We start from the raw sequence: 22,047 nt of genomic DNA on the forward strand, positions 1-22,047 counted from the left end.
ATTTAAAAATAAGTTATTTTAAAATTTATTTAAAAATAAATATTGCACATTCTATTACGACTAGCTGTCCACCAAACTCTCTCAAACCTCAATGTGCGTAGGGTGTAACCACTGTGCCGCGCACTCTGGCGCAGTCGCAGAAGCAGCCGAAACGCGTTGTTTTCATATTATGGATTCGGCGTTCTTAACTACCCCGCCGTAAACCTTTTTTAGTCCACTAAGCAGATTCGATGCAATCTCACCCATATCGCTCGGCGAAAAAAATAAAATAAAACGAAGGCATACGACACACGAGGGTGTTCTGTCAAATTTCCTTCGCTAGGGGGTGCACATCGTGGCCATTCTGTCGTAGCGCATTAGAAGCGTTTCATTGATGTTGGGGTGCGAACGTGCGGTGGCAACAGTGGTACGGTGATTTTCTGTCTAGGTATCACCATTCTTTCCATTCGTGTGAAATGCAGTGAAATTTGATGAAGATCAATATAGCGTCCGTCCTTCCGGGGGTGGGGAAACGATAGCGTACTAAAATAGTCTGCTTTAACCATCCAACAATGAACGACGTCCGCTTGTGTGATAGTGCAATTTAATTCACATTTGTCAGTGATGTGTAGTACAAAAGCAGTGAAGTAATAATGGATAAAATAAGCATTGCTGTACAGAGTGGGATGTGAAAACGTGCTAAAATTTAAACAAAATCATAAAGATAGATTGTTTTTACGAATGGTTCCGTTTTACGATGCAAAATTTCATCTGACACATAAAACGCTCTACAAAGTTCAGTTTTCTTCTCGTGTTTCATTCAAAAGTGCTTACACCGTTGTATGAAGTTTATAATGTTAACAAACGTAGCCCTCCCCCCAGGCAATACACTTTGCCACGAAAAATGTCACTCGACTAGAGAATGCTACATGTGAATATCGATTTGTACGTAAAGCGAAATGGAACTCGATTGATTTTTTGCTGTTGCTACTTCTTTGTGACGGTCGCCGTGCGTAGCTGTGTATTGTTAGATATGTCTTCCGCAGTGAATTCAGAACAGGTGACCAGCTGTGTCGAAAATCAAGTGCTTTTCAACTAACTAGTGACCTTACTTATAAGAACAAAACTCATTCTTCAGTTATTTTTCGCTACCGAGTGAAAACGAACGTAAAAACCACCTTATGTTATGTGTTGCGGATGAAAGAAGGATAGAAAAGGGAAGCATTAATCGCTACTACGGGCTGGATGTGCAAGTGGAAGTGGAAAATTCATCAATAACGCACTGTCTGACAATAGGGAAAACTGAAAAGAAAAACACAACACACATACACGCAGCCAAACTTCAAGCCAAAGGGGAGATTTTCCAACAGCGCGCACGAGTTTGTGTTGGTGATTTATTTTCAAACCAAAATGCCGCCATCGGCTTATACGTTTTGGGGGTTGTGTCTGTTTTCTATTTGTCCTCATTTTACCCCTTGTTGTAGAAAATGTTACCGATACATAAATGCTCCCAACAATACTTCGATACAGAAATATTAATACAACCAAAGGAAAGGAAGCTCAATTTCACTTGATATAGTACAAATGAATTTCGTATCCATTTATTGATTCATGTAGTAAGAACAAAACTGAAAATTAAACAATAAGCATATTGTTTTTCGTTTGACTTATATTAACCTGTTACATGATACTCTTTGCAAGAAACTCATAAAATTATTTACAGTAACAGGTCAAACGTTAATTTAATAGTAATTTTAGTATTTTTAGAACACTTTGTTTTTTGTTTAGAACTGAAAAAAACTGAATACTTTAACATCTGTTCAATACTTTAATTATGCATTAAAATTTAGTTAAAAAATTTTAAACGTTCAGTCGACAAAGTTTAAATGAACACATAATGTCCATAGCGCCCATGCATGCAAGCCCTTTCAAAGATCAAACGTTTAATCTATTTGCGATCAAGTAAAGTGATGTAGTTTCACTCTCAGCTGCCAGAGGTTGCGGCTGTTTACGGACATTTGGTCATTTGGACGGGAGGTCCAACATGTTGGCTATTTATAATGCAAAATTTCCCCCCAAATCAGTATCTTACGCCGAGTTAATTTCTAAGTAGAAAATTCATTCCGGGCCCTTTTTGTAACAGCTTTGCGCTAGTATAGCAAATGTTTGGCAAACCGGGACGTGTCACCTCGATTTGTCAATATTTGATCGTGTATAAAATAATATTCAGTCTGCCCCTGACGATGTGTGCTGCTAATGGGAGAAAGTTTTCTTGGTCATATTGGCTGACGATACTTTTGTACAGATGTAGCGTAATTTTATTTAATCTACTTGAGTTGCGTACTAACGCTTGGATCAATGCATAAGAAAGCATTGAAACCAAATATTGACAACATAATGCTAAAATACAATGTCAGCAGTATTAGCGAATCTCTCGCTAGCCACGAAGCAAAGTGTGTACAATAAATAAATTCAAGTCTGCTGAATCTAGCCCCCTGTGTGTCGGCTCACTTACAGGTCCGAGGTCAGCATGATGGACAAATTCAGCTGACTCTTTCTTTCACCGAACAGACGGTCTGGTAAAACATTTCCTACCTTTCGCAGGATGTGAGAAAACTGATCGGTGGTCAGACACTGATGAGGTGCTATATTTAGAGCAGCTTCATGTTTATATGGTATAAAAATAAAATGTGTTCTTTCATACGTGATCTTCTTTCGCAATATACACGCCATGATATGTAGGACCTTTGAAATTTAATGGTGTACATCCTTCATTCTGTACCACGTACCGATTCTATCAGTTGGTTAGTAGATTAGTGAGCAGTCACCAAGAGTACGATTACTAGCATTGAGTAAATTGTAATCTTAACTTAACGCAGTACTGGTCTGGGAATTGCAAATAAAGTCTGTTTTTTGTTAATTTCGTTTACATAATTATGATAATCTCTTATCAAATACCATATGAATTAATTATTCACAACTGGTTCTTTATTGAATCTTGTGGATACTCTTTTTTATTTGTTTCGTTTTATGCTGTCTGTTTACTTCTTCTTGATCAGAGCTTCCTTAAAGAGCTTATATACCATTTTTTAAATTTAAGTGTATTACTTTTACAAAAAAGCTATTTGCTACTTCTACTATTCAGAAGATTTGCAGAAGTGAAAATACAAATATATTACAGTGAATGTATGATAATTTTTAAATCTTTAACAGTGTTGTTAACATAATTCTGCGGCATGACTGTGTATGAAAAAACAACCAGTGAATAAAGAATCGTTAAAGTGTGTGCATTTGAAATAAGTCAACATAAAATACAGTGATTTATTTGCTTGTGTAGTGTATTCGTGTACATACTTAATATCTGTAGAGTAGGTTCTGTACATAATGACCGCAATTGCCATGGCGTCGGATGGAAGCTATGATCCCGGTAAGAGCAAACCTAATAGATATGGAAAAAATATGTTACACTAACAAAAATCAAACCGAATGCCAAGCGCGCTAGTTGAATGTGACAATGCTTTACGTTCAAATTTACAAATGTGTATAAACACATTTTTAAAGGAGAACCTTTTCATACCCAAACTAAAAACGCAGTGCAGACAAATTCATGACGAAACGCACGCATGTTGCATTTAGAAGAATGCCACTTTGAAAATGACGTCAATGGTAATCATAAAAAAAATCATGTCGAGTCGCACAATGGCGGTTCGCAAGAGAATCAATTGGGCTGGAAAATAACAACGGACGAAACGGAGTGTCCTAAGTTAAACGCTTTGTTTTCTAGTTATATGACTTATGTACCTTTGTTTTGTAGTTGTGGCAGTGTTCTCAAGTTTCAATAGTTTATTTTATTCATTCAATTCATACCACCAGAAATAATTATTTAATGTATATTTATTTAGTACTCTTGCTTAGTACTCTTGACATGTTGATTTGAAATAGTTATTTAGGTAAACTGTTTTGTTCTTATTTTAGATTTCGCTTTATGTCTTTCATTAAATTAAACAAAGCAATACATATGTTTACTATGTATCTTACTTTGATAATAACCCAATACATTAAAGACATTGTTAAACAATTCCACTAGCACACAAAGGCATAGTAATACTTTTGTAAAAAATGTATAATTCATGATATGATTTCCTCACTCTCTCCCTCTTTCTGCAGTGATATCAAAGTTGATTACATCGCTTAAAGAAGCAGAAAGCTTAACCGATGAGAAAGATCTTGGGTTTTTGCAAAATTTGCTTCAATCGAAGGAATTAAATGCTCTTGTGAATGTACATAGCAAGGTGGCCAAAATCAACAAGGACGACAGGATAGCACCATTGCTGTCCGCTTCAGTGCAGGTTAGTGATACATGTTCTTTAAGACGTCGATTGTAAATTTTTACCTTTTCTTAATAAGAGAGGATTATAACATTTATTATTTTTACACTATTTATTGCTTTCTATTCGCTTTTCAAAACTGATAGATCCTGATGGAAGTTTTGGAACTGCTTGCACCAAGATGTCACATTTCTCCACTATGTAAAGAGGTTTTCCACCTACTACAAACACCGCATTTGCAGGTAAGCTTTATAGAAATTTGGAATAATATTAGTTTACTTTCTTATTACACACCATGTTGCATTTTGCATATATCTCCATGGTCATGTTGAAATATAAGTTGTTTTGAGATTTTGTCAATTTCTACTAACGAATCTTTTTTGTCGTAAATCGATACAAAGTCTATGGCAAACTGATTCATAATTGGGTATCAGATCGTTTCTTGTTTTTTGATTTATGCTTTCTTGAGCAAAAAATTACCCATAGCGAAGTATTCAGCTTTGCGTTTGGGAGGCACGCTCCTTGAATCCAGTCCGAATATGTTACTGGTTCTTGCATCATCCACGCTATAACCTGATTGGCCCTTGTCTACTTAAAAAAAAATACAATTTCATTATCATACGAAAAATTTGTCATTACCAATATTTGCTTAGATAATCACAATCGTGCACGAACGCTGAAAGTCATATGTTTCACCATGTTTCTAATTTTAAGTGTGATCGTCCCTTTTGATGAACTGAAGGTCAACCATTAAATTCGATGTAGGTTTCCTCTACCATCACGCGATTTGTGTGCATTTGCGGTTGGACGAAACTTTCATTAAACCTGTCTGGATAATAAATGACATTCAATCGATTGGCGTAGAATACATCCGGACCCAATTTACTACTGAACTGAGCTTGAAGTTGAAAGCATTAGGATGGGATTTGCAATACATTTATGTCATTGTGTATCCGTTCGTTTGATCGACCGGATGGAATCAACCGTGTTTCATTTATTCATATCGAATCACTTCAATGGTCCACAACCAGATTGATCGTTTGTGCGTAAATAAGAGATGCGTTTTGTTTGCGATTTGTGTATCATATTATGTATAACGTTCATTCCCCATTTTTTTATGTGGCACTACAACCTCTAGGGAGGTCGGGGCCTACCATTTTTGGCTTTCCTTGACTTTATTTATCCGCAGCAGAATAGCCAGTCCTGGGTACGGGAAGCTCGATCCGGTTGGGACTAGATATCCGGTCCTATCGCATAAAAACCGGTGCCTGCTATAAAATAGCTTCTTTGTTGTATGATGTTTATGTTTATACGTATTAACGCGTATCATTTCTGATCATAATCCTTGTCATACATTTATGAAAGTGAAATCAACTACATTTAGTACAAAATATCTTAACAATGTTTTAAAAACAACATTACCTCTTCTTTTGTTCCATATGTTTTTTTAAGAGTATTCTTTTTGCACACGATGCAATCGCGCAAAAGGACTTCTACCCACATCTTCCGGATATCCCTGTGGAAGTTGACGAAGACGAGGAAACCATCAAAATCGTACAACTCGTCAAAAGTAACGAGCCTCTGGTAAGTTAATTGAAATATTTGTTAAATAGCTGAATTTAACTATTTGAACTATTAGCTAAAATTTAATAATTGTTAAATGCATTAAGTGAAGCAAAGTTTCTTGTTATATGATGTGGATTGAAGAATTATTTTTTTACTAATTTGATGTAGTTGTTTTATGTTGTTGTAACATTTTTGTAGTGATTGTTTGTTTAGGTGCATGTTAACAGTAGCGCAGAAGCAAACGAATGCTTTATATATAATGTGTACATATTCATTAAATGGTTAGAGTAAAGTGCGTAGTAAATTGTACGTTAATGCTCTATTCTTTTGTGTATATCCCTTATTAACGAAAAAGAATATGATTTGTTCATAATATCATGCGCTTTCATCGCTGAAACAATTGTTGCTTGAAGCATTAAAATCTTTCTTCACCTTTTCTAAGCAAGCGCACAAGTTATACGCAACAACATTGCCAGTCTACTCTTGTCCTTGGATGTAAAATGAGGAAACATTCATTGAAACTATAGACTACAGTCTGTTTCTTATTCCAAGTGGTGAGTTAGTGGCTGTCTTAGCCTAGAGACACCTAGAAGGATGATGTTTGCCCATTTTACCTTGGCCAGGGATTACACATCAACATTTGCTTGAAGTGGTGGCATCCAGCAGCATGTGCTTCTTGCATTTATTTTCAGTTTTAACCTATGCCCATTGTAAGCCATACAATCAGCCTCCATTTATGTGTTGAGTGCAGAAACATGCTGCTCGTTGCAGCACAGCATTATCACAATGACTTTCTTTATGTACAGAGCTCTTTTCACTAGAAACAACAGAAATTTATGTGTTTTATTATAGAAAAATCCGTTAGTCTGTTACATTTCTCTGTCAAACAGCTTTACAACACATACAGAGAAATTCAGGCTTATCCTAAAGTTTACAACTCTTTCCGCACATGTTTTGCTTTATTTTAACCTGTGCTTTTTACTATTTTTGACACAAAGTTTCTGTAATATTTTGTTAATTAAATGACTTTGCAACACATACATTCCGAATAAAACTATATTGTTTTCTAAATTTTATATATTTCCCGTATTCATTGCTAAATAGTGATATAGTTAGATCTTCCATTGTGTTATTATTGTGTTTAAGATGCGTTTATAAATGGTTGAAACATATTTTTCCATAATTGCATGAAAGATGTATTGCACACTTTGACAATCCCTACACGCTTTCATAATAATACAAACACAGTAATATACCACAAATTGTTTAGTTATACCAAAAAACTCATACATTTATCATACCTCCATCGATACAGTGTACCTGTAGGTATATGTGCCTTTACGTTCGCATTTCTTAATGGTATTTCAATCGTATTGTTTAGTTTGCTTTGTAGCGCTACAACAAAAATATCTAAAATTACGTCAGGTCTGTGTAATCGGTATTTCTCACAAACATTCGTTAGCACCGTCTCGAATATTAAAATAAATCTAAGGCTTATAAAAGTATTGCGGTCGACTAGCTTCTGTTCTTATACGTTTCCTAATAAATTGTTCGTATACAGTGAGAGGCTTTAGTCCGCATCCATTCTGCGGTTGTATGTTGATTATTAGCCTTCTTTTGTTTTTGAACAATTTGAACAAAATTTTCAATTCAATGACCGAACCGCATTTCACATTGTAGTGATAATTTGTGAAACAATACACCAAACTTTTATACAAACTATTATTCGCCACTCATTTTTCACTGCATTCAGTGTGCTGGAGCACAAAGTGCGGAACCAATCGTTGTAAGTATTTGTTGTAATTTTTAATTTCTTGGATTTTAGTTACGTCATTGATTTTTTTTTAATGATTTGGCTTACCTATCCTACTCAAACGGTTTTGCCAAAGTGATTCTTTTATTTATGCTGCTACGGTTTAATTATTCGTTGGTGTTGATTTGCTAAAATATATTTTGTTTGTTTCAATTACTTATTTGCGATGGAGGTAACCGATAAAGTATTTTTGACCGCCATAATAATCTTACCAATAGATAAATTAACTACTTTTTATACTGCTATTTGCTCAGCTAGTTTATTTTAATATCGTTTAGCTTCTTGGCGATAAGTTTTCTTATATGCTAAACAACTGTTATCATTCGTGCGCGATTACGCGGATTCAGTTAAGCGATTAGATTGATTTGTAGTAGTTTGATGTTTGATAACACGAACGGTACTTTAATCGATGATATTTCAGGGTGCTACCATTAAAACAGACGAGGAAACGGGCAAAATCATTATCGCACGAATCATGCACGGTGGGGCAGCTGATCGTTCGGGCCTTATTCACGTTGGCGATGAGGTGATCGAAGTTAATAATATTAATGTCGAGGGCAAAACACCAAGTGATGTTCTTTCGATTCTGGTGAGTTTGGTGAAATATTACGATGTACATCGATTTCTTTCATCGTACAGGGACAGGGAGAATTTAACTGTTTGGCAATTTGACTAATTTTCCACCAGCAAAACTCTGAAGGCACAATAACGTTCAAGCTCGTTCCGTCGGATGGGAAGTTGGATCAGCGTGAAAGTAAGGTGCGAGTTAGAGCATACTTTGACTACGAACCAGAAAACGATCCCTACATCCCTTGCAAAGAGGCCGGTCTAGGGTTCCAGCGGGGCGACATACTGCATATTGTATCTCAGGTGTGTAGAAACAGCATTGCGTTAAGTTGCTGCTGTTTCACATTACAAAAACCCATTATTATCATTCCGACAGGACGATTCCTACTGGTGGCAGGCTCGCAAAGAAGGTGAAAAAACTACCAGGGCCGGGTTAATACCAAGTCGGGCACTTCAGGAGCGTCGCATACTGCACGAACGAACACAGAAGGAAACAAATGGTGATGCAAAAAGTGAGCAAACAGTAGATTAAGCATTCGGTACACAAAGAAGTGCATGTGCGCTACATTTGCATTGTAGTAACAACGCCTGTTTTGTAACACTCATTATACTCAAAATTATCATTCCACTGCTCTCGTTTTCCCTCATTGCAATATCATACATTATTGCCCGTTTGTGCCTGTCATCCCGCATTGCTACAACTGCTCATCCCATCTTCGTCTGCCTCGCATCTGTGTTACCACCCTAAGAAGGTTCATGTGCCTCCATCTGCTCTACTCCACCCGGTTCACCAAACCCAAACCATCCCTGTGGTGGGCCAAAGACTAAAAAGATTATGTACGATACAGCTGAGAACGATGACTTTGATCGAGAGATGATCGCCACCTACGAGGAGGTGGCCAAGCTGTACCCGCGTCCCGGTGTCTTTCGACCGATCATCTTAATCGGTTCACCCGGTGTAGGACGAAACGAGCTCAAGCGTCGGCTAGTCGCACGAGATCCGGAAAAATACAAAAGCCCTGTTCCATGTGAGTAATGGCGCAATATTGTAAGCCACGGTGGTGTTGATTGATCCGCTGTCGTTCATTACGCTTATTTTATAGACACTACGCGCCCAATGCGTCCCGGAGAAGTCGCCGGCAGGGAGTATCTGTTTGTGACGCGCGAAAAGATGGACGCCGACATTGCTGCTGGGAAGTTTATCGAACACGGCGAGTATAAAGGACATCTGTACGGTACAGCGGCTGACAGTGTAAAAAGCATCGTGAACGCTGGATGTGTGTGCGTTATTGGACCACACTATCAGGCCCTAAAGTCCTTAAGGACGGCACAGTTAAAGCCGTACATTGTACACATTAGACCACCGGCGTACGAGGAGTTGAAAAAATCACGCACGAAAGCACGTGCACGCTCAACGTTTGATGAAAATAATTCGAGAGGATTTACGGTAAGCTAAAGAAGCCAAAACCACCTTACATACAACCTTGTACTGATGTATTTCTTCTTTGCAGGATGAAGAGTTTATGGAAATGATCAAATCGGACGAACGTATAAACTTTCTCTACGGCCACTTCTGTGACGATGAGATTGTAAACGATGATCTATCGGAGGCGTTCGAGAAGTTGGTCAACTTTGCCAACAAATGTGAATCCGAGCCGCTCTGGGCCCCGGCCAGCTGGGTGCAGTAGATAATTTTGAGTTTGATCGATCGCGGTGTTGAAGCTAGAAATCGAAACTTGTTGAAAATTGTTCATTTTCTATTGCATTATGCGTACTAGGTGGTAATTTTTTCCCCCCATTTGCCTGAAATGAATCCGTTACTTATGTTGTTGGATTTATAACTATTTTAGTTACCAAATATTTTATCTTTTTCCAAATGATACATTTGTTTTTAGTTGTATGATTTTATTTACCATCAACGTTACTTTAATAAACTATCCTTGCTCAACATCATGTAAAGTATTTATTATTTTAAACCAATACTTCAGTTTCGATAGCTTTCAGCTGCTTCTCTCGAAATGAGAATATATGAAATAAGCTTGTACGTTATTCTAAGGTGCTTTACTAACAGATAGTTGTAAAAAACCCCAAACAAAGCGTGAGGTTAGTAGAGGATTGGGCAACTCGAAACAACAACTCTACACATATAACGAGGGTTCGCGTCTCCTATCTCGATGCTCGGTGGAACCAAATGTAATTAAAACGATCAAATCAAGATTTAGTGATATAACGCCAGGAATTGTGTTACATTGTGCGTAATTATATACTAGAGGACATTTGTTGTTTGCCGATAAGCGTATTGCTACACAGCTGTGAAACGCTTTACATTCATGTTCGATTGTTTTAGTTCTTTAATCAGCCAACGATGGAGAGCGACAATGGCATGCAACATAGACCAGATAAACAGAAAGACACGAAAGAGCTTATTTAACCCGTTTAACTTCACGATACGTTTTTGCATGTTATTTGTAGGAATTTAATTAAAGCAAATTCACTGCCCAAAATGAAATGGCAGTTATGTGCGAGAGTTAAGCTATGAGAAAGGGAGAAGGGACGACAAAAATGCATAAAAGTCCGATGTTTTTTATACCCGTGTTTGTGCGATAAATGATAGCAGATAGTGGAACAAAACAAAACAGACACACATTAGCTAGATGGTTGGATTCGTGAAAACGTGTTGCAATTGTGATTAGATTTAATAACTTTTTTTTAATCACATTTTTAATTGCATTTTTAATTAATCATTGCACATGTTTGAGGTTTGTTTTTTTGTAAACTAATCAAAAATGAATTTAAACTAACTGCACAAAATGGTTTATTTAAAGTTTAGAAATTCGATTAGGCAAACAAATTAGGCAGTGTTTTAAAAACAAAAAATATCTTACATTCGCCAATTTCAGATTTCTTGAATGCCACCACCAATGCGCCATGAGCAACTTCCGTACCTACAAAAGCATGAAATTAAAACCCCCGTAGCAAAAAAGAGCATAATTTTGAAAGACAAAAAAATCATACAACACAACTACTCCCAAACGATCTGTTGAAGCCATTTTCTCGTAACACAACTTCTAATCAACAAACAAAACAATACAAGAAAAAAGAATCACTTGAATAGTAACAAAGCTAACAACCGTTCAACCGTTTCTAGTTGCAATATAGATATATTTAAAGCAGCATTTAACAAAATTCATAACATGAAAGTCCGTATTTTCCGACCCGTTTTATAAACTAAATCATTAAACAAAGAGGATAGAATTGAAATGTAGTACACTGTATCTTCATATAGCCTTGCTGTATTTAAATATCTTAAAGCATTTTGCCAACCATTACTACTTTCCACTAAAAGAACAATAGAATCCGGAATATGGTTTGTGAACAAGATAACCATAACATGAAGGGGGGCTAAAAAAACCATACGGATTACACAAAAGTACATACGTCTTTCTCTAGCGTTAAAGGAATTCATATAAATCATCAACCATGTGTTGCAGCATTGTACAGTGAGCCAAACAAAACCAAACAAAAATCAAATGAAAGTAAGCGCAAAGGCCAAACCAGATACTAAGCTAACCAGAACCCCCGCATACATAAACACACAGTTAGAAATGTTGGATCAAAAATAATTATTAACTTCATTCAAAATTTCTATAAAACCAGAAAAGAAATGTGTACAAGCTCGCAATGTAATATTCTAAAGCTGTTGCTAATTTATCATCCAGATTATACACCACACGTCTTACTCTGAAGGATATCCCTTTCAATAACTAACGTTCATAACAGCTACGCTAAATTAAAAAATACCATTTACAATAAATTAGTGTGTGTGTGTATCTGGTATAAGCGTGTCTTGCGGGATATATTATAACTGCAACTGTTTAATAGAACTACATGCCAACTGGATTGTTAAGAAGATGTGTGTGTGCAAGTAAATTGTGAACAATCGGGACAATATGCAGAAACAATTTGCGTCACCAAATCGTTGATGATTCGTCCTAAGACCAGATCTATCTCGCTGTATCGGAAGCTAACATAGAAATGAAGTTACTATCTTAACCAGTATGTGATGGATGGAACGATAAAAGTGGCATTAAAATGTGTCCCTAGTACAGCAGCAAAGGCATCCCGAAACTATAAACTCTCCGATTCTTTTCTGGAACCTGGATGCCAGATAGCTAACGACAAGTGTACCACCTAAAGAAATTTTGTGGCAAATTATGTATTCTCCTGTCGACCAGTGTATGAGGGTATGTTGTTTTGTGGAATGATCGTACAAAAAAAAAATACATCGCGATAGTTTCTAACACTCTACGAATTCCTCAAACAGTTAGATCTTCCCAATGTTTTGCTGTGCTAATCATACGATTCCTACCAGCCAAAGACAAAGACGTTTAAACTGAATTGTGTAGCAGAAAATGTTTGCGAGATAAGAACAAAGAATGAAGGAAAGAAACATTCTAACTTTCGGGCAAATGTTGTAAAATCTATTTGTTTTCTAGGCTCTAAGCGTGCATATAACAAAACAAAAAAAAAAACAGAAACAAAACAATATTGATCAAAACAACAAAAATTCACAAAACCCTAAAAACGATCAAACATTATGTACATGTATGGTACATATATTGAATAACATGCAAACACACAAAAAGACACGAAAAGCGCGTAAAAATAAAACAAAACGAATGATGTTGTTTGTTGATTAGTTCTAGAAACGATACAAAACCAAGCCAATCATGTAGGATGGATAAGGGTAGGGCGAAGTAACAAAAATGTCACCCCATTGTGTACACACTCAACAGCAAGCACTATGCAATGGAAAAAGAGTACAGTAAATACAAAACGAAAAACCAATCTTCGAAACATGAAAACGATTCTTTATTATGACCATTGTTTCCTTTTCTTCGTGCGTGACCGTGATGGTTTGTATAGATTTTTAAAATTTGTATCATCGAGAGATAAACAGGCTCGAGACGAAACAACCAGAATTCTACGGAACTATCGATGCTTCATTCATTACGTAAAGGACTTCGTTTATTTCGTTCATTTTGTAAAGGACTATATGTTAATTGACTTTGGTTTACGAGGGAAACGGTCGTTTGATTGTCTACTACTAAACCACTGGGCGTCTCCACTCGTTAGCTTGCTTGGTAAACCGCTTCACCAGAAACGATCGTTTCTTTTGATGAACGGAATAAATCTGGTTGGTTTGCATAACACTACTGTATTTCTTACAGTAGATGAAAAATGTGGAAACACATAAAAACATTGGACTATTTTTTTAATGCAACGGATAAGTTTGTTCCGATCGTTCCATTTCGTTCCTTTTGTTAATTTTTACATTGATTTTTTACTACCTATCATATTTATTTCTTTCTTTAATTTTGCTTCTATCACTCTACATTCCTTGTTTTACATAGTTTTCTTTCGTTTTGGTCTTTTCCTTTCCTTTCATTTTTTGGTCTTATGTTTCTTTTCATTTTCAAAGTGGCGCAATAAGCGAAGAGAAAAGTAATGTACAGGGTAAAATTTCATTGTTTGTGCAAAGGCAAACTTTAGGTAAATTGTTGCGTATAAGCATTATAAAATGTTCAAAGAAAAAATATTGTATTGAGTGTGGAAATTCTCTGGCGCTAGCTTTAACCTATATGCCTTGAAAAAACATTCTGATTCCTTGTTCTTATCATTCTGTTTGAGGAATGGAACTAATTTACATCCATTATAATTAGTTAGCGGCTGTACACAGAAATTTCATAATATTTTCCATTTTGGAAATAGGAATTAACTGGTTTTGGTTTAGTTTTCCCGCACAATCTGTGGTTTGTAGTCGGGTTTAATGGCCTTTGCTAAGCTTTCCGCGTACAGTGGTAAACGCTGAGTCATTTGGAAGCCCCAGAAATCCTTTATCTGCCGACAGAGGTTCAAATCCATCTCGGCCACCAACAGACCATCCTTATCGCGCGACAGTCCAGGCGTCCGCGAACCATCCGGAGCAGCCACGTAAGACGAACCATAAAATGGGCCAAAATCTTTGTGAGCGGGCAGTCCATTGCCGGAGGTGAACTCGTTCGGAAAGACTTCCGTACCGACTCGATTGATTGCGACGGTAAAGAAGCTGTTAGCGATGGCTGCATTACGAGCTTCAATTCCCCACAGTGGTTCACTTAATCCACCTACCTGTAAAGAAAAACGAATGCAAACGAAATTATTTGCATGAAGTCATCATTTCACACACCTTGCTACGTCTCACAGTGGCCGATGGATTGAATACAATCTCTGCTCCATTTACGCCAAACATCATCCAGTTCTGTGGATGATGGCGTCCGTAACAAATGTTAATGCCAATGCGTCCGAACTGTGTCTCAAACACCGGATGTCCTGTGTCGCCCTCGTAGTAATAGGTAGACTCATTGAAATCACCCACGCGTGGTATATGGTTCTTCCGATGTTTGCCAATGTAGGAACCATTGTTGGAAATGACCACAGCCGTATTCCAGATCGTATCGTGATGATTTGCATCACGTTCCAGGATGGGCGAAATGATCACCATGTTGTACTGTTTGGCTAACTCTTTCAACATCTTCGTCGTTGGTCCATTTTCCACATCTTCAGCAAACTCGCACCAGGGAAACTTTTCGCGCGTACAGAATGCAAAAGGCATGGCTACAGTAAACAGTAAAAAAAAGCATACACAAAATATTTTGATAAGAGAAGAATTTCTTTTTTCTTCCAGCAAACTTACTCCAAGCTTCCTGAAGGCATACGATATTGACACCGGCAGTTACGGCAACACGCAAAATGTTCGAAATCTTCTCATGCAGCGCATCACGCTGCACATGAATCGGTGCCGTGGTCGGAATGTCCACCGTATTTTGTACTGCTGCTACCCGCACTATTCTTGGCCGCCGTAGATCCTCCTTCCGGGCACTAAAAACGTACCCTTTCAGCTCGATATCCACATCTTTGGCCAGGGAAATGGTTTCCTCGGAGAATTGTAACACATTGCTGTAAAACATTCCAACAGAATCATGATCGTTACTAGCTGAAAACGAAACAATCGATAATACAAGGACTTCTACAAAAATTAAAGCCACTTAAATCGACGATTAAAAGACTTAAAAACATCGATGAAAAGAAGACAGTGATCATGACGAATCCTCACAAATATTGGAGTATTCGCCGTTTGTGGTTTACTCACAAATATTTAACCGGCATCATCTGCTAGACATTGAACATTTCTAAGCTTCTCTGGTGTTCCTGAAGGAAATGTCCTTAGTCCGTTGTTATTTTTGTTATTTGTGAATGACTGTGTTGCTATCTTTTCCCCTATCTGCTTTATGTGGATGGCCTCAAGAGCCACCTCCTGTGAGTTCGTCTATTGATTGTTGTTCCCTCCAAATTATCTTGAATACCTATTCCGTTTACTGTCGTAAAAATGGTCTGTATGATCTCTTTTGGGATATCTGATAAAATCCCGTACTTTCTTCAAGGCACCGTCACAAGTCGTGTAATTTCTGTGAAAGAATTGGGAATGTCATTTGATTAGACACTCTCTTTCCATGTTCTTGTAAAGCATGTCATATCAAAGACTAACAAATTTTTGAGTCTGGTTGTTAGGCTATCATCTGAACTCAAAGATCCGCACTGCTAGAAGGCATTATACTGATGGCGAGTACGATCCAACTTGAACTACACCATCGTTGTCTGGTCTCCCCAAAGCTCGACTGCGCTGGCCAGATTGGGCTGGGGAATGGACTCGCTTGTTTGTCCTCCATGCCGCTATACGTGATACCGTTCGAACGAACATTTTATCGAATCCTTCACGAATCCTCGTCCTTTCAGCCATAAGTGTAATTGTACAATAATTAATTTCTATTGTCTTAATTGTTAATTGTAATTCCTATTTTCTTGTCCCGTTACCCACACGAGATGAATATTAAATACTAAATTGGGGGGATTATTAACCAGTCCAACTTCTGTAGTGATCTCTTCTAGTGAAGCCAAGACGTGATCAGCACAAAAGATTCGGAGACATTAATCCCCTTAATGGAGGATGTGAAATATCCGAATCCACGCTTGTCGTCGCTTGCCGTCCATTGTCGAATAGATAGGGTTATTCAGTCCAGGACTCCGTGCTTAGTGAAAAAAACATGTTTTATCATCTTCTGCAGCCATCTATTGCCTGCTGCTCAGATTTATCCGACATCGATTAGTATCCAGTTCAAATATTTCTTCGCCGTGTGTTCCACAGCGGAACTTTTAGATCGAATTAGAAAGATATTATGAATATCTAGATTGGCACAAAGAAAAATTGATAAAATAATCCTTTTTCTAGATACCTACGTTACTAGAAAATTTATCAAACAATCAATAATGTGTGTCACTTGTTTTCTAAGTTCCTTGAACATTGCAAGTCACATTTATCGTAGCTGGGATTACTTTAACGACCCAATTGCATGCACACTGAACAAGTTCTTCAAGTTGTCGTAAATTTGTCGTCCTAAAAGGTCACAATCTACCGTCACAACAACGCGTTATCTTAAAGCTTATCGCAAACAATTCACCAATCCATTGTATTATCATTACAGTACTGTTATCAGATGCTTATTGTCATACTATGCAGATTATAGCCGAATTATTTGCTTGGTTGCTGCTCGGACGTACTTTTGTAATCGTGTGCTACAACTTTAAAGCTAAAAACATTCAAGTTCAGGTTCACATTATAGAAAAGGGCCATGAATTTCTTCACAAAACAATCTCCCGAACGTAGTGTAATGTTGATATCTATTTTTATCGAGCGCATAGCAAAATGAACGAGAGAGAGAGTATCAAGCGCCGGAATAAATCGATAGAAAAAAATACCCAACATTTACAATGTTCATTGTCACTTCATTCTAGGCAGCAAACCTCTACTTACTCGTCTGGCCTTCCATACAGCACTCGTTTCACTTCACGCAGCTCTTCCGGGGGAATATATTTGTTTAGAGTGGCTTCTAGACTTTTGAAATTCGATTCAGACATACTACTGTGTTAACGTTTTACTTTCGATTTAAAAGTAAACTATCTATCAATACACTCTACAGCTTGCCGATGTAATTTCCAAACAGTCTCGTACCTAATGAACGACGTATGATTGTTTTGGGGGCAATGATCAACACAATGTAACACGGCCACGGCAAGACACTTGCACTTGAACGCACCCAATTGTTCACTAAACCGTAAGTGAAACGAGCAGCGGTAGTCGTCGTTGCGCATTTCAACCTAGCATTGCGCACTTCGACTCGGCTCAGTGCATTGCGCGATACAAGAGAAAAAGAGAATTTTGGAATCAACATGAGTGAGAACACATTTTTCATCGGGCTCCCGCGGTCTATCGATGTCAGGGTTCTCCCACTTTCACTCTCCAGATTACATAATCTGTTTCCTCAATCTTCTAGCCGCCGGTTCTGGCCGGTCGACACCTCAGGTTTTCTCACCGCCAAGAGCATTGATGGTAACATGAGCAAACGTTTGTACTCTTTAAACGGCTGATGTAAATAATTGTAATCTAATCTTCAACTATGAACCGTTCTTTCTAGGCACGCACATGTTTGAGTGTCTTATAGAAAGCACTAAAAGGATTGAGTGAATCTCAACCTAAGATTTGGGAAGATATGCTGTATATTAAAAAAATCCTTTAATAGAAAAAAATCAATTCTTGTAAAAAAAGGTCCTGTAATTTTTTTTTAATTCTTCTGCATCTATGCCTCTTGGGATATGAACAGGTAGTCGCGGTCACATAGCAGTAAGTCGCGGTATTTAAGAGACCGGCAACAGATATATTCCATAATTTTCTACACAAAACAATGTTTTCTCTATGCAAACGTATTCCGATGATATAAGCAAACAAAAAGGTTCACAGTTTTTTATAACAATATCTAAACTGCATCGACACAAAAATTCCTTTCTTTTTTGGCACATTTTATTCTTCATTCATTCTGGAATGTTAGGTTGTGAATGCTATGCGGAAAAGCTCTATACACTTTGTGTAAATCTGAAAGTTACTTTCGTTGTCCCTTGAAGGCTACGACGGTATGGAAGTATTAGTTAACAAATTTTGATTCACAATCATCTTACTACGAAGCGTTAAACGCTGCCCCGTTATAGCACGTGGAAGTTTTTTAAATTTGATACTTTTTAAAATATCAAATATTAGGCTAAGCCGTATTGGTGTGGGCAATGATTTTTTTGTAGCAATAGCTTCGATATTTGGTCACTAAAATTATTGTTCCTGTGTAGAGTTTCTTTTACTACTACTATATCAGAGCGTTAAACGCTGCATGGTAAAATGTGCGCTACTCTATCATATCTCAATGAGCTGTATCTCATCGAGCTGCTGCTTACTTTCTAATAAATGCACTTTGTGTCAGACTGTTTAGAACAGATTAAATGCAGAATCAATTCCTTTTCTTGCTTAATAGGTTACTCCTATTCATTCGAATGAAATCAAGACAGCTCCTTTGCGAACGTTGCTACCTTCTGCGTTCGGGATCGCTTTGACCACACCATCCTTGGCCGCTTTTAGAACGTGCTCCATCTTCATTGCGATCAACACCGCTACCGGTGTACCTACTTTCACGCTGTCTCCAGGCTTCACGAGCAATTTATCGAGCACACCGGGCATTGGGGCAGTAACACTCGAAGCATCCACACCACCCATCGAGCTTTCGGTAACGAGAAAGCGTGGCTGAATAATTTCTCCTCCCACCATGCCATTCTGGAACGAAATTGTGAGAATAATGTTAGTAAAATATACGAATCAATCACTACTTCAGGTCTTACCTCATCAAAAAGAGCGATATTTTCACCGGAAATGACTGCGTTGAAGCATGAAACGTGTCCCTCAATATTCGTTTCCAGCAGGAAACGGTTCATATAGGGTTTGCGACGCACCGATACTTTCATCCATTCGCTTGCATTTACGCGAACAGCGTAACTCCCTTCGGCGTTAGTCATTATTTCCACCGTATGCTCTACATCGTCCATTTTCAATTTTAACGATCGTGCCACACCATAGTTTGGCCGGAAACCGTACTCGGTATCGAATGGGCTAGCAGTTTTCTTTCCCAAACTGGCCCCAGCTTGTACGCGCTCGTTTAGTATGTGAGTTAACGCCATCTGAACTACCTTCTCCGAAGGTATTACTTTTTTCGGAAACAGTGTGTCCATGTGCTGCTCGATAAATCCCGTATGCACGTCTGCAGCTTGGAAATGTTGATGCCGTGCAAGATCGATCAGAAAGTTTATGTTGGTTTGCAAACCAGCTATCTGATAGTTGGTCAGCTGTTCGATCAACAGCTGCAAGCTGCTGGCCCGATTTTCACCCCAAACAACCAACTTCGCGATCATCGGATCGTAATGGATGGAAACCTCATCGCCCTGACGAACGCCAGTTTCAACGCGCGTTGTATTCGATGGTTCCGGAGTCGATAAGTAGTCCAAAGGGCCGGCACCCGGAAGAAAGCCACCGGCTGGATCCTCGGCATAAATACGAGCTTCGAAAGCGTGCCCGCGCTTCACGATATCTTCCTGCATCACCGGCAAAGGCTCGCCTGCTGCTACCTTGATCTGCCATTCTACCAAATCCGTCCCGGTGATCATTTCCGTGATTGGATGCTCAACTTGCAAGCGTGTGTTCATTTCCATGAAGTGAAACGATAGATCTTCTTTATCCAGTATGAATTCTACCGTTCCAGCACCGACATAATTTACTGCTTTGGCGGCGCGAACTGCTGCTTCACCGAGCTGTTTTCGTAACTCCTCCGATAGTCCCGGTGCAGGTGCTTCTTCAATAATCTTTTGATGTCGCCGCTGCACTGAACAATCACGTTCGTACAGGTAGACCGCATTGCCATAGTGATCGGCAAACACCTGCACTTCAACGTGTCTTGGCGATCGTACATAGCGTTCCAGCAGCATTGCGCTATCACCGAAAGCTTTTTCCGATTCTGTGCGGGCAGATTGCAACATGGGCATAAAATCAGCTTCAGTTTCGGCAATGCGCATACCTTTGCCTCCACCACCACGAACTGCCTTGATCATCAGCGGAAACCCTATCTTTTGTGCCTCTTGCATAAGCCTCTCGTCCGACTGATCTTCTCCGTGATACCCATTGATGATCGGCACTCCAGCTGCGGACATAATGTGTTTGGATGTGCTCTTAATGCCCATGTCCCGGATGGCACTTGCCGGTGGACCGATAAACGTTACTCCCTCCTGTTGGCATAGCTCAGCGAATTCTACGTTCTCCGACAGAAATCCGTAACCGGGATGAATTGCTTGGCATCCGGCGTTTTTGGCCACTGCCAAAATTTTATCTCCCCGAAGGTAGGACTGTTGGGATGCTGCCGGGCCAATGTTGTACGCTTCGTTCGCTTGTTTCACGTGAAGCGATTTTTCGTCCGCATCGGAGAACACAGCAACCGTACGTATGCCAAGCCGGTTGGCTGTTCGCATCACACGGCACGCGATTTCTCCACGATTAGCTATGAGCAGTTTATTGATTTGGCGATGAACCACTTTTGGGCTGGCGCTAGTACAAGCGGAGGCAAAACGTCGGGAACTTAAAGCAAGGAAAAAGTAACAGGAATAGTCAATTAAAATGGGTACGAACAAAAAACAAAAACTACACGATTACATAACATTCATGTGATAGTGCCGTTGAAATTCGCAAAAAACATGCCTTTGAAGACTCATCTATGATTAAATTTACTAGGCACAATACTTACCATCTCGCCGCAGTTTGTAGTTTGTGCAACATGTTGTATTTGTCTGTTTTTCAGGATAAATGTTTATTTACTGCAGAGCACAACAGCACAACAGGTGGAATTGCACACATGGAATGTGTCAAGGTTTATAGGATGTTTTACGCACAGTTTGATTTGACAGCTCCACGAGAACTTTTTGCTTTTGTTTTTGCATGTTTTGACCTTTTGGTTTGAAGTATGAGTATGTGATATTTTATTGTAGATAACAAATTAAACATTATTTGTACAATTTAAACCAACAGATGTATTCCATACGAATCACGTACGAAGGGAATACATCGCTTTGAATATGAAGGAGCTCAATTTGTAATTATTGAAATCTATGCCTCGTACAACTTTCTTCGAACTTGTTGGGGATCCAATTACCTGAAGAATATTGCAAATTAATCTTATATTTGGATGTTACAGTAAACATTGGTTTTGAGGAAAGCTTCAACTAATGACCCAAAAGCCATAGCTGACACCCCTCGCAGTATGTTGCAAAAACACACAATATTTGTACACGGCCTTTAGTTATGTTTAGCTCAGAGCAAACAGTGATTTATTCCCATTTAATAGATACACACTCGGAATGTTTCACTTATGCCGAGCAGCGAACTGATTACCATAATAAGTTTGCTATTGTTAGTGGCGGCATACCGGCCTCTGATCCTTTCCGAAATCCTGAAACATAAATCACACCATTAGATGGACATGTTCAACCTAGCGACTTCGGTCATACACATTGAAACGAGTGTATTATGTAAATGTTTGCGCCCCTACCTAGGTACAGCAACGTGGGAATGAAACCCCAATGGAAGGATGTCTTTACCACTTCAAAAACAACGCCGATGCGTTCTTTTACGCCTGGGGACAACATTACTGCCTTGATGGGATTGTAAATCACGAACCACCACCAGAATGCGAAAAACAATCAATTGCGTAAATACAATGCGGTATCGAATGACATTTCGCACTATCGAGCAGGGAAGGCTGGACCACGATAAGAAGGTTG

The 22,047-nt window shown here is 38.5% G+C and overlaps 4 protein-coding genes across 13 annotated transcripts; 1 reads left to right on the top strand and 3 right to left on the bottom strand.

The window, feature by feature from the left end:
• Positions 1-89: 89 nt before the first annotated feature.
• LOC125764255 (MAGUK p55 subfamily member 7) lies at positions 90-13,118 on the top strand. Of its 10 annotated transcripts, none has more exons than XM_049428272.1 (12): positions 90-427; positions 3,193-3,406; positions 4,147-4,328; positions 4,454-4,549; positions 5,760-5,891; positions 7,627-7,659; positions 8,108-8,275; positions 8,374-8,556; positions 8,630-8,765; positions 9,003-9,281; positions 9,357-9,700; positions 9,765-13,118. In XM_049428272.1, the coding sequence occupies exons 2-12, from the start codon at positions 3,364-3,366 to the stop codon at positions 9,939-9,941; spliced, it is 1,773 nt and encodes a 590-aa protein (XP_049284229.1). In that variant the 5' UTR covers positions 90-427; positions 3,193-3,363; the 3' UTR covers positions 9,942-13,118. The 10 variants fall into 10 exon arrangements, with proteins under 10 accessions (XP_049284229.1, XP_049284235.1, XP_049284231.1 ...); XM_049428278.1 differs by having other exon boundaries at positions 9,006-9,281; XM_049428274.1 differs by having other exon boundaries at positions 90-411.
• LOC125764257 (beta-ureidopropionase) lies at positions 13,104-18,042 on the bottom strand. Its single transcript, XM_049428283.1, has 4 exons — positions 17,165-18,042; positions 14,990-15,252; positions 14,498-14,910; positions 13,104-14,424 (listed from the first exon to the last, which is right to left on the bottom strand). Exons 1-4 carry the CDS (start codon positions 17,266-17,268, stop codon positions 14,044-14,046), a joined length of 1,161 nt encoding a protein of 386 aa, XP_049284240.1. The 5' UTR covers positions 17,269-18,042; the 3' UTR covers positions 13,104-14,043.
• Positions 18,043-18,186: 144 nt separating this feature from the next.
• Positions 18,187-21,162, bottom strand: LOC125764253 (methylcrotonoyl-CoA carboxylase subunit alpha, mitochondrial). Its single transcript, XM_049428267.1, has 3 exons — positions 21,015-21,162; positions 19,069-20,848; positions 18,187-19,003 (listed from the first exon to the last, which is right to left on the bottom strand). The coding sequence occupies exons 1-3, from the start codon at positions 21,044-21,046 to the stop codon at positions 18,719-18,721; spliced, it is 2,097 nt and encodes a 698-aa protein (XP_049284224.1). The 5' UTR covers positions 21,047-21,162; the 3' UTR covers positions 18,187-18,718.
• A 399-nt stretch (positions 21,163-21,561) lies between these two features.
• LOC125764262 (mitochondrial import receptor subunit TOM7 homolog) lies at positions 21,562-22,020 on the bottom strand. The gene is made up of 2 exons (XM_049428292.1): positions 21,816-22,020; positions 21,562-21,716 (listed from the first exon to the last, which is right to left on the bottom strand). The coding sequence occupies exons 1-2, from the start codon at positions 21,910-21,912 to the stop codon at positions 21,655-21,657; spliced, it is 159 nt and encodes a 52-aa protein (XP_049284249.1). The 5' UTR covers positions 21,913-22,020; the 3' UTR covers positions 21,562-21,654.
• Positions 22,021-22,047: the final 27 nt, after the last annotated feature.

Source organism: Anopheles funestus, chromosome 2RL (genome assembly GCF_943734845.2).
Source record: "Anopheles funestus chromosome 2RL, idAnoFuneDA-416_04, whole genome shotgun sequence".
In the NCBI taxonomy this organism is placed as follows: Eukaryota; Metazoa; Arthropoda; class Insecta; order Diptera; family Culicidae; genus Anopheles; species Anopheles funestus.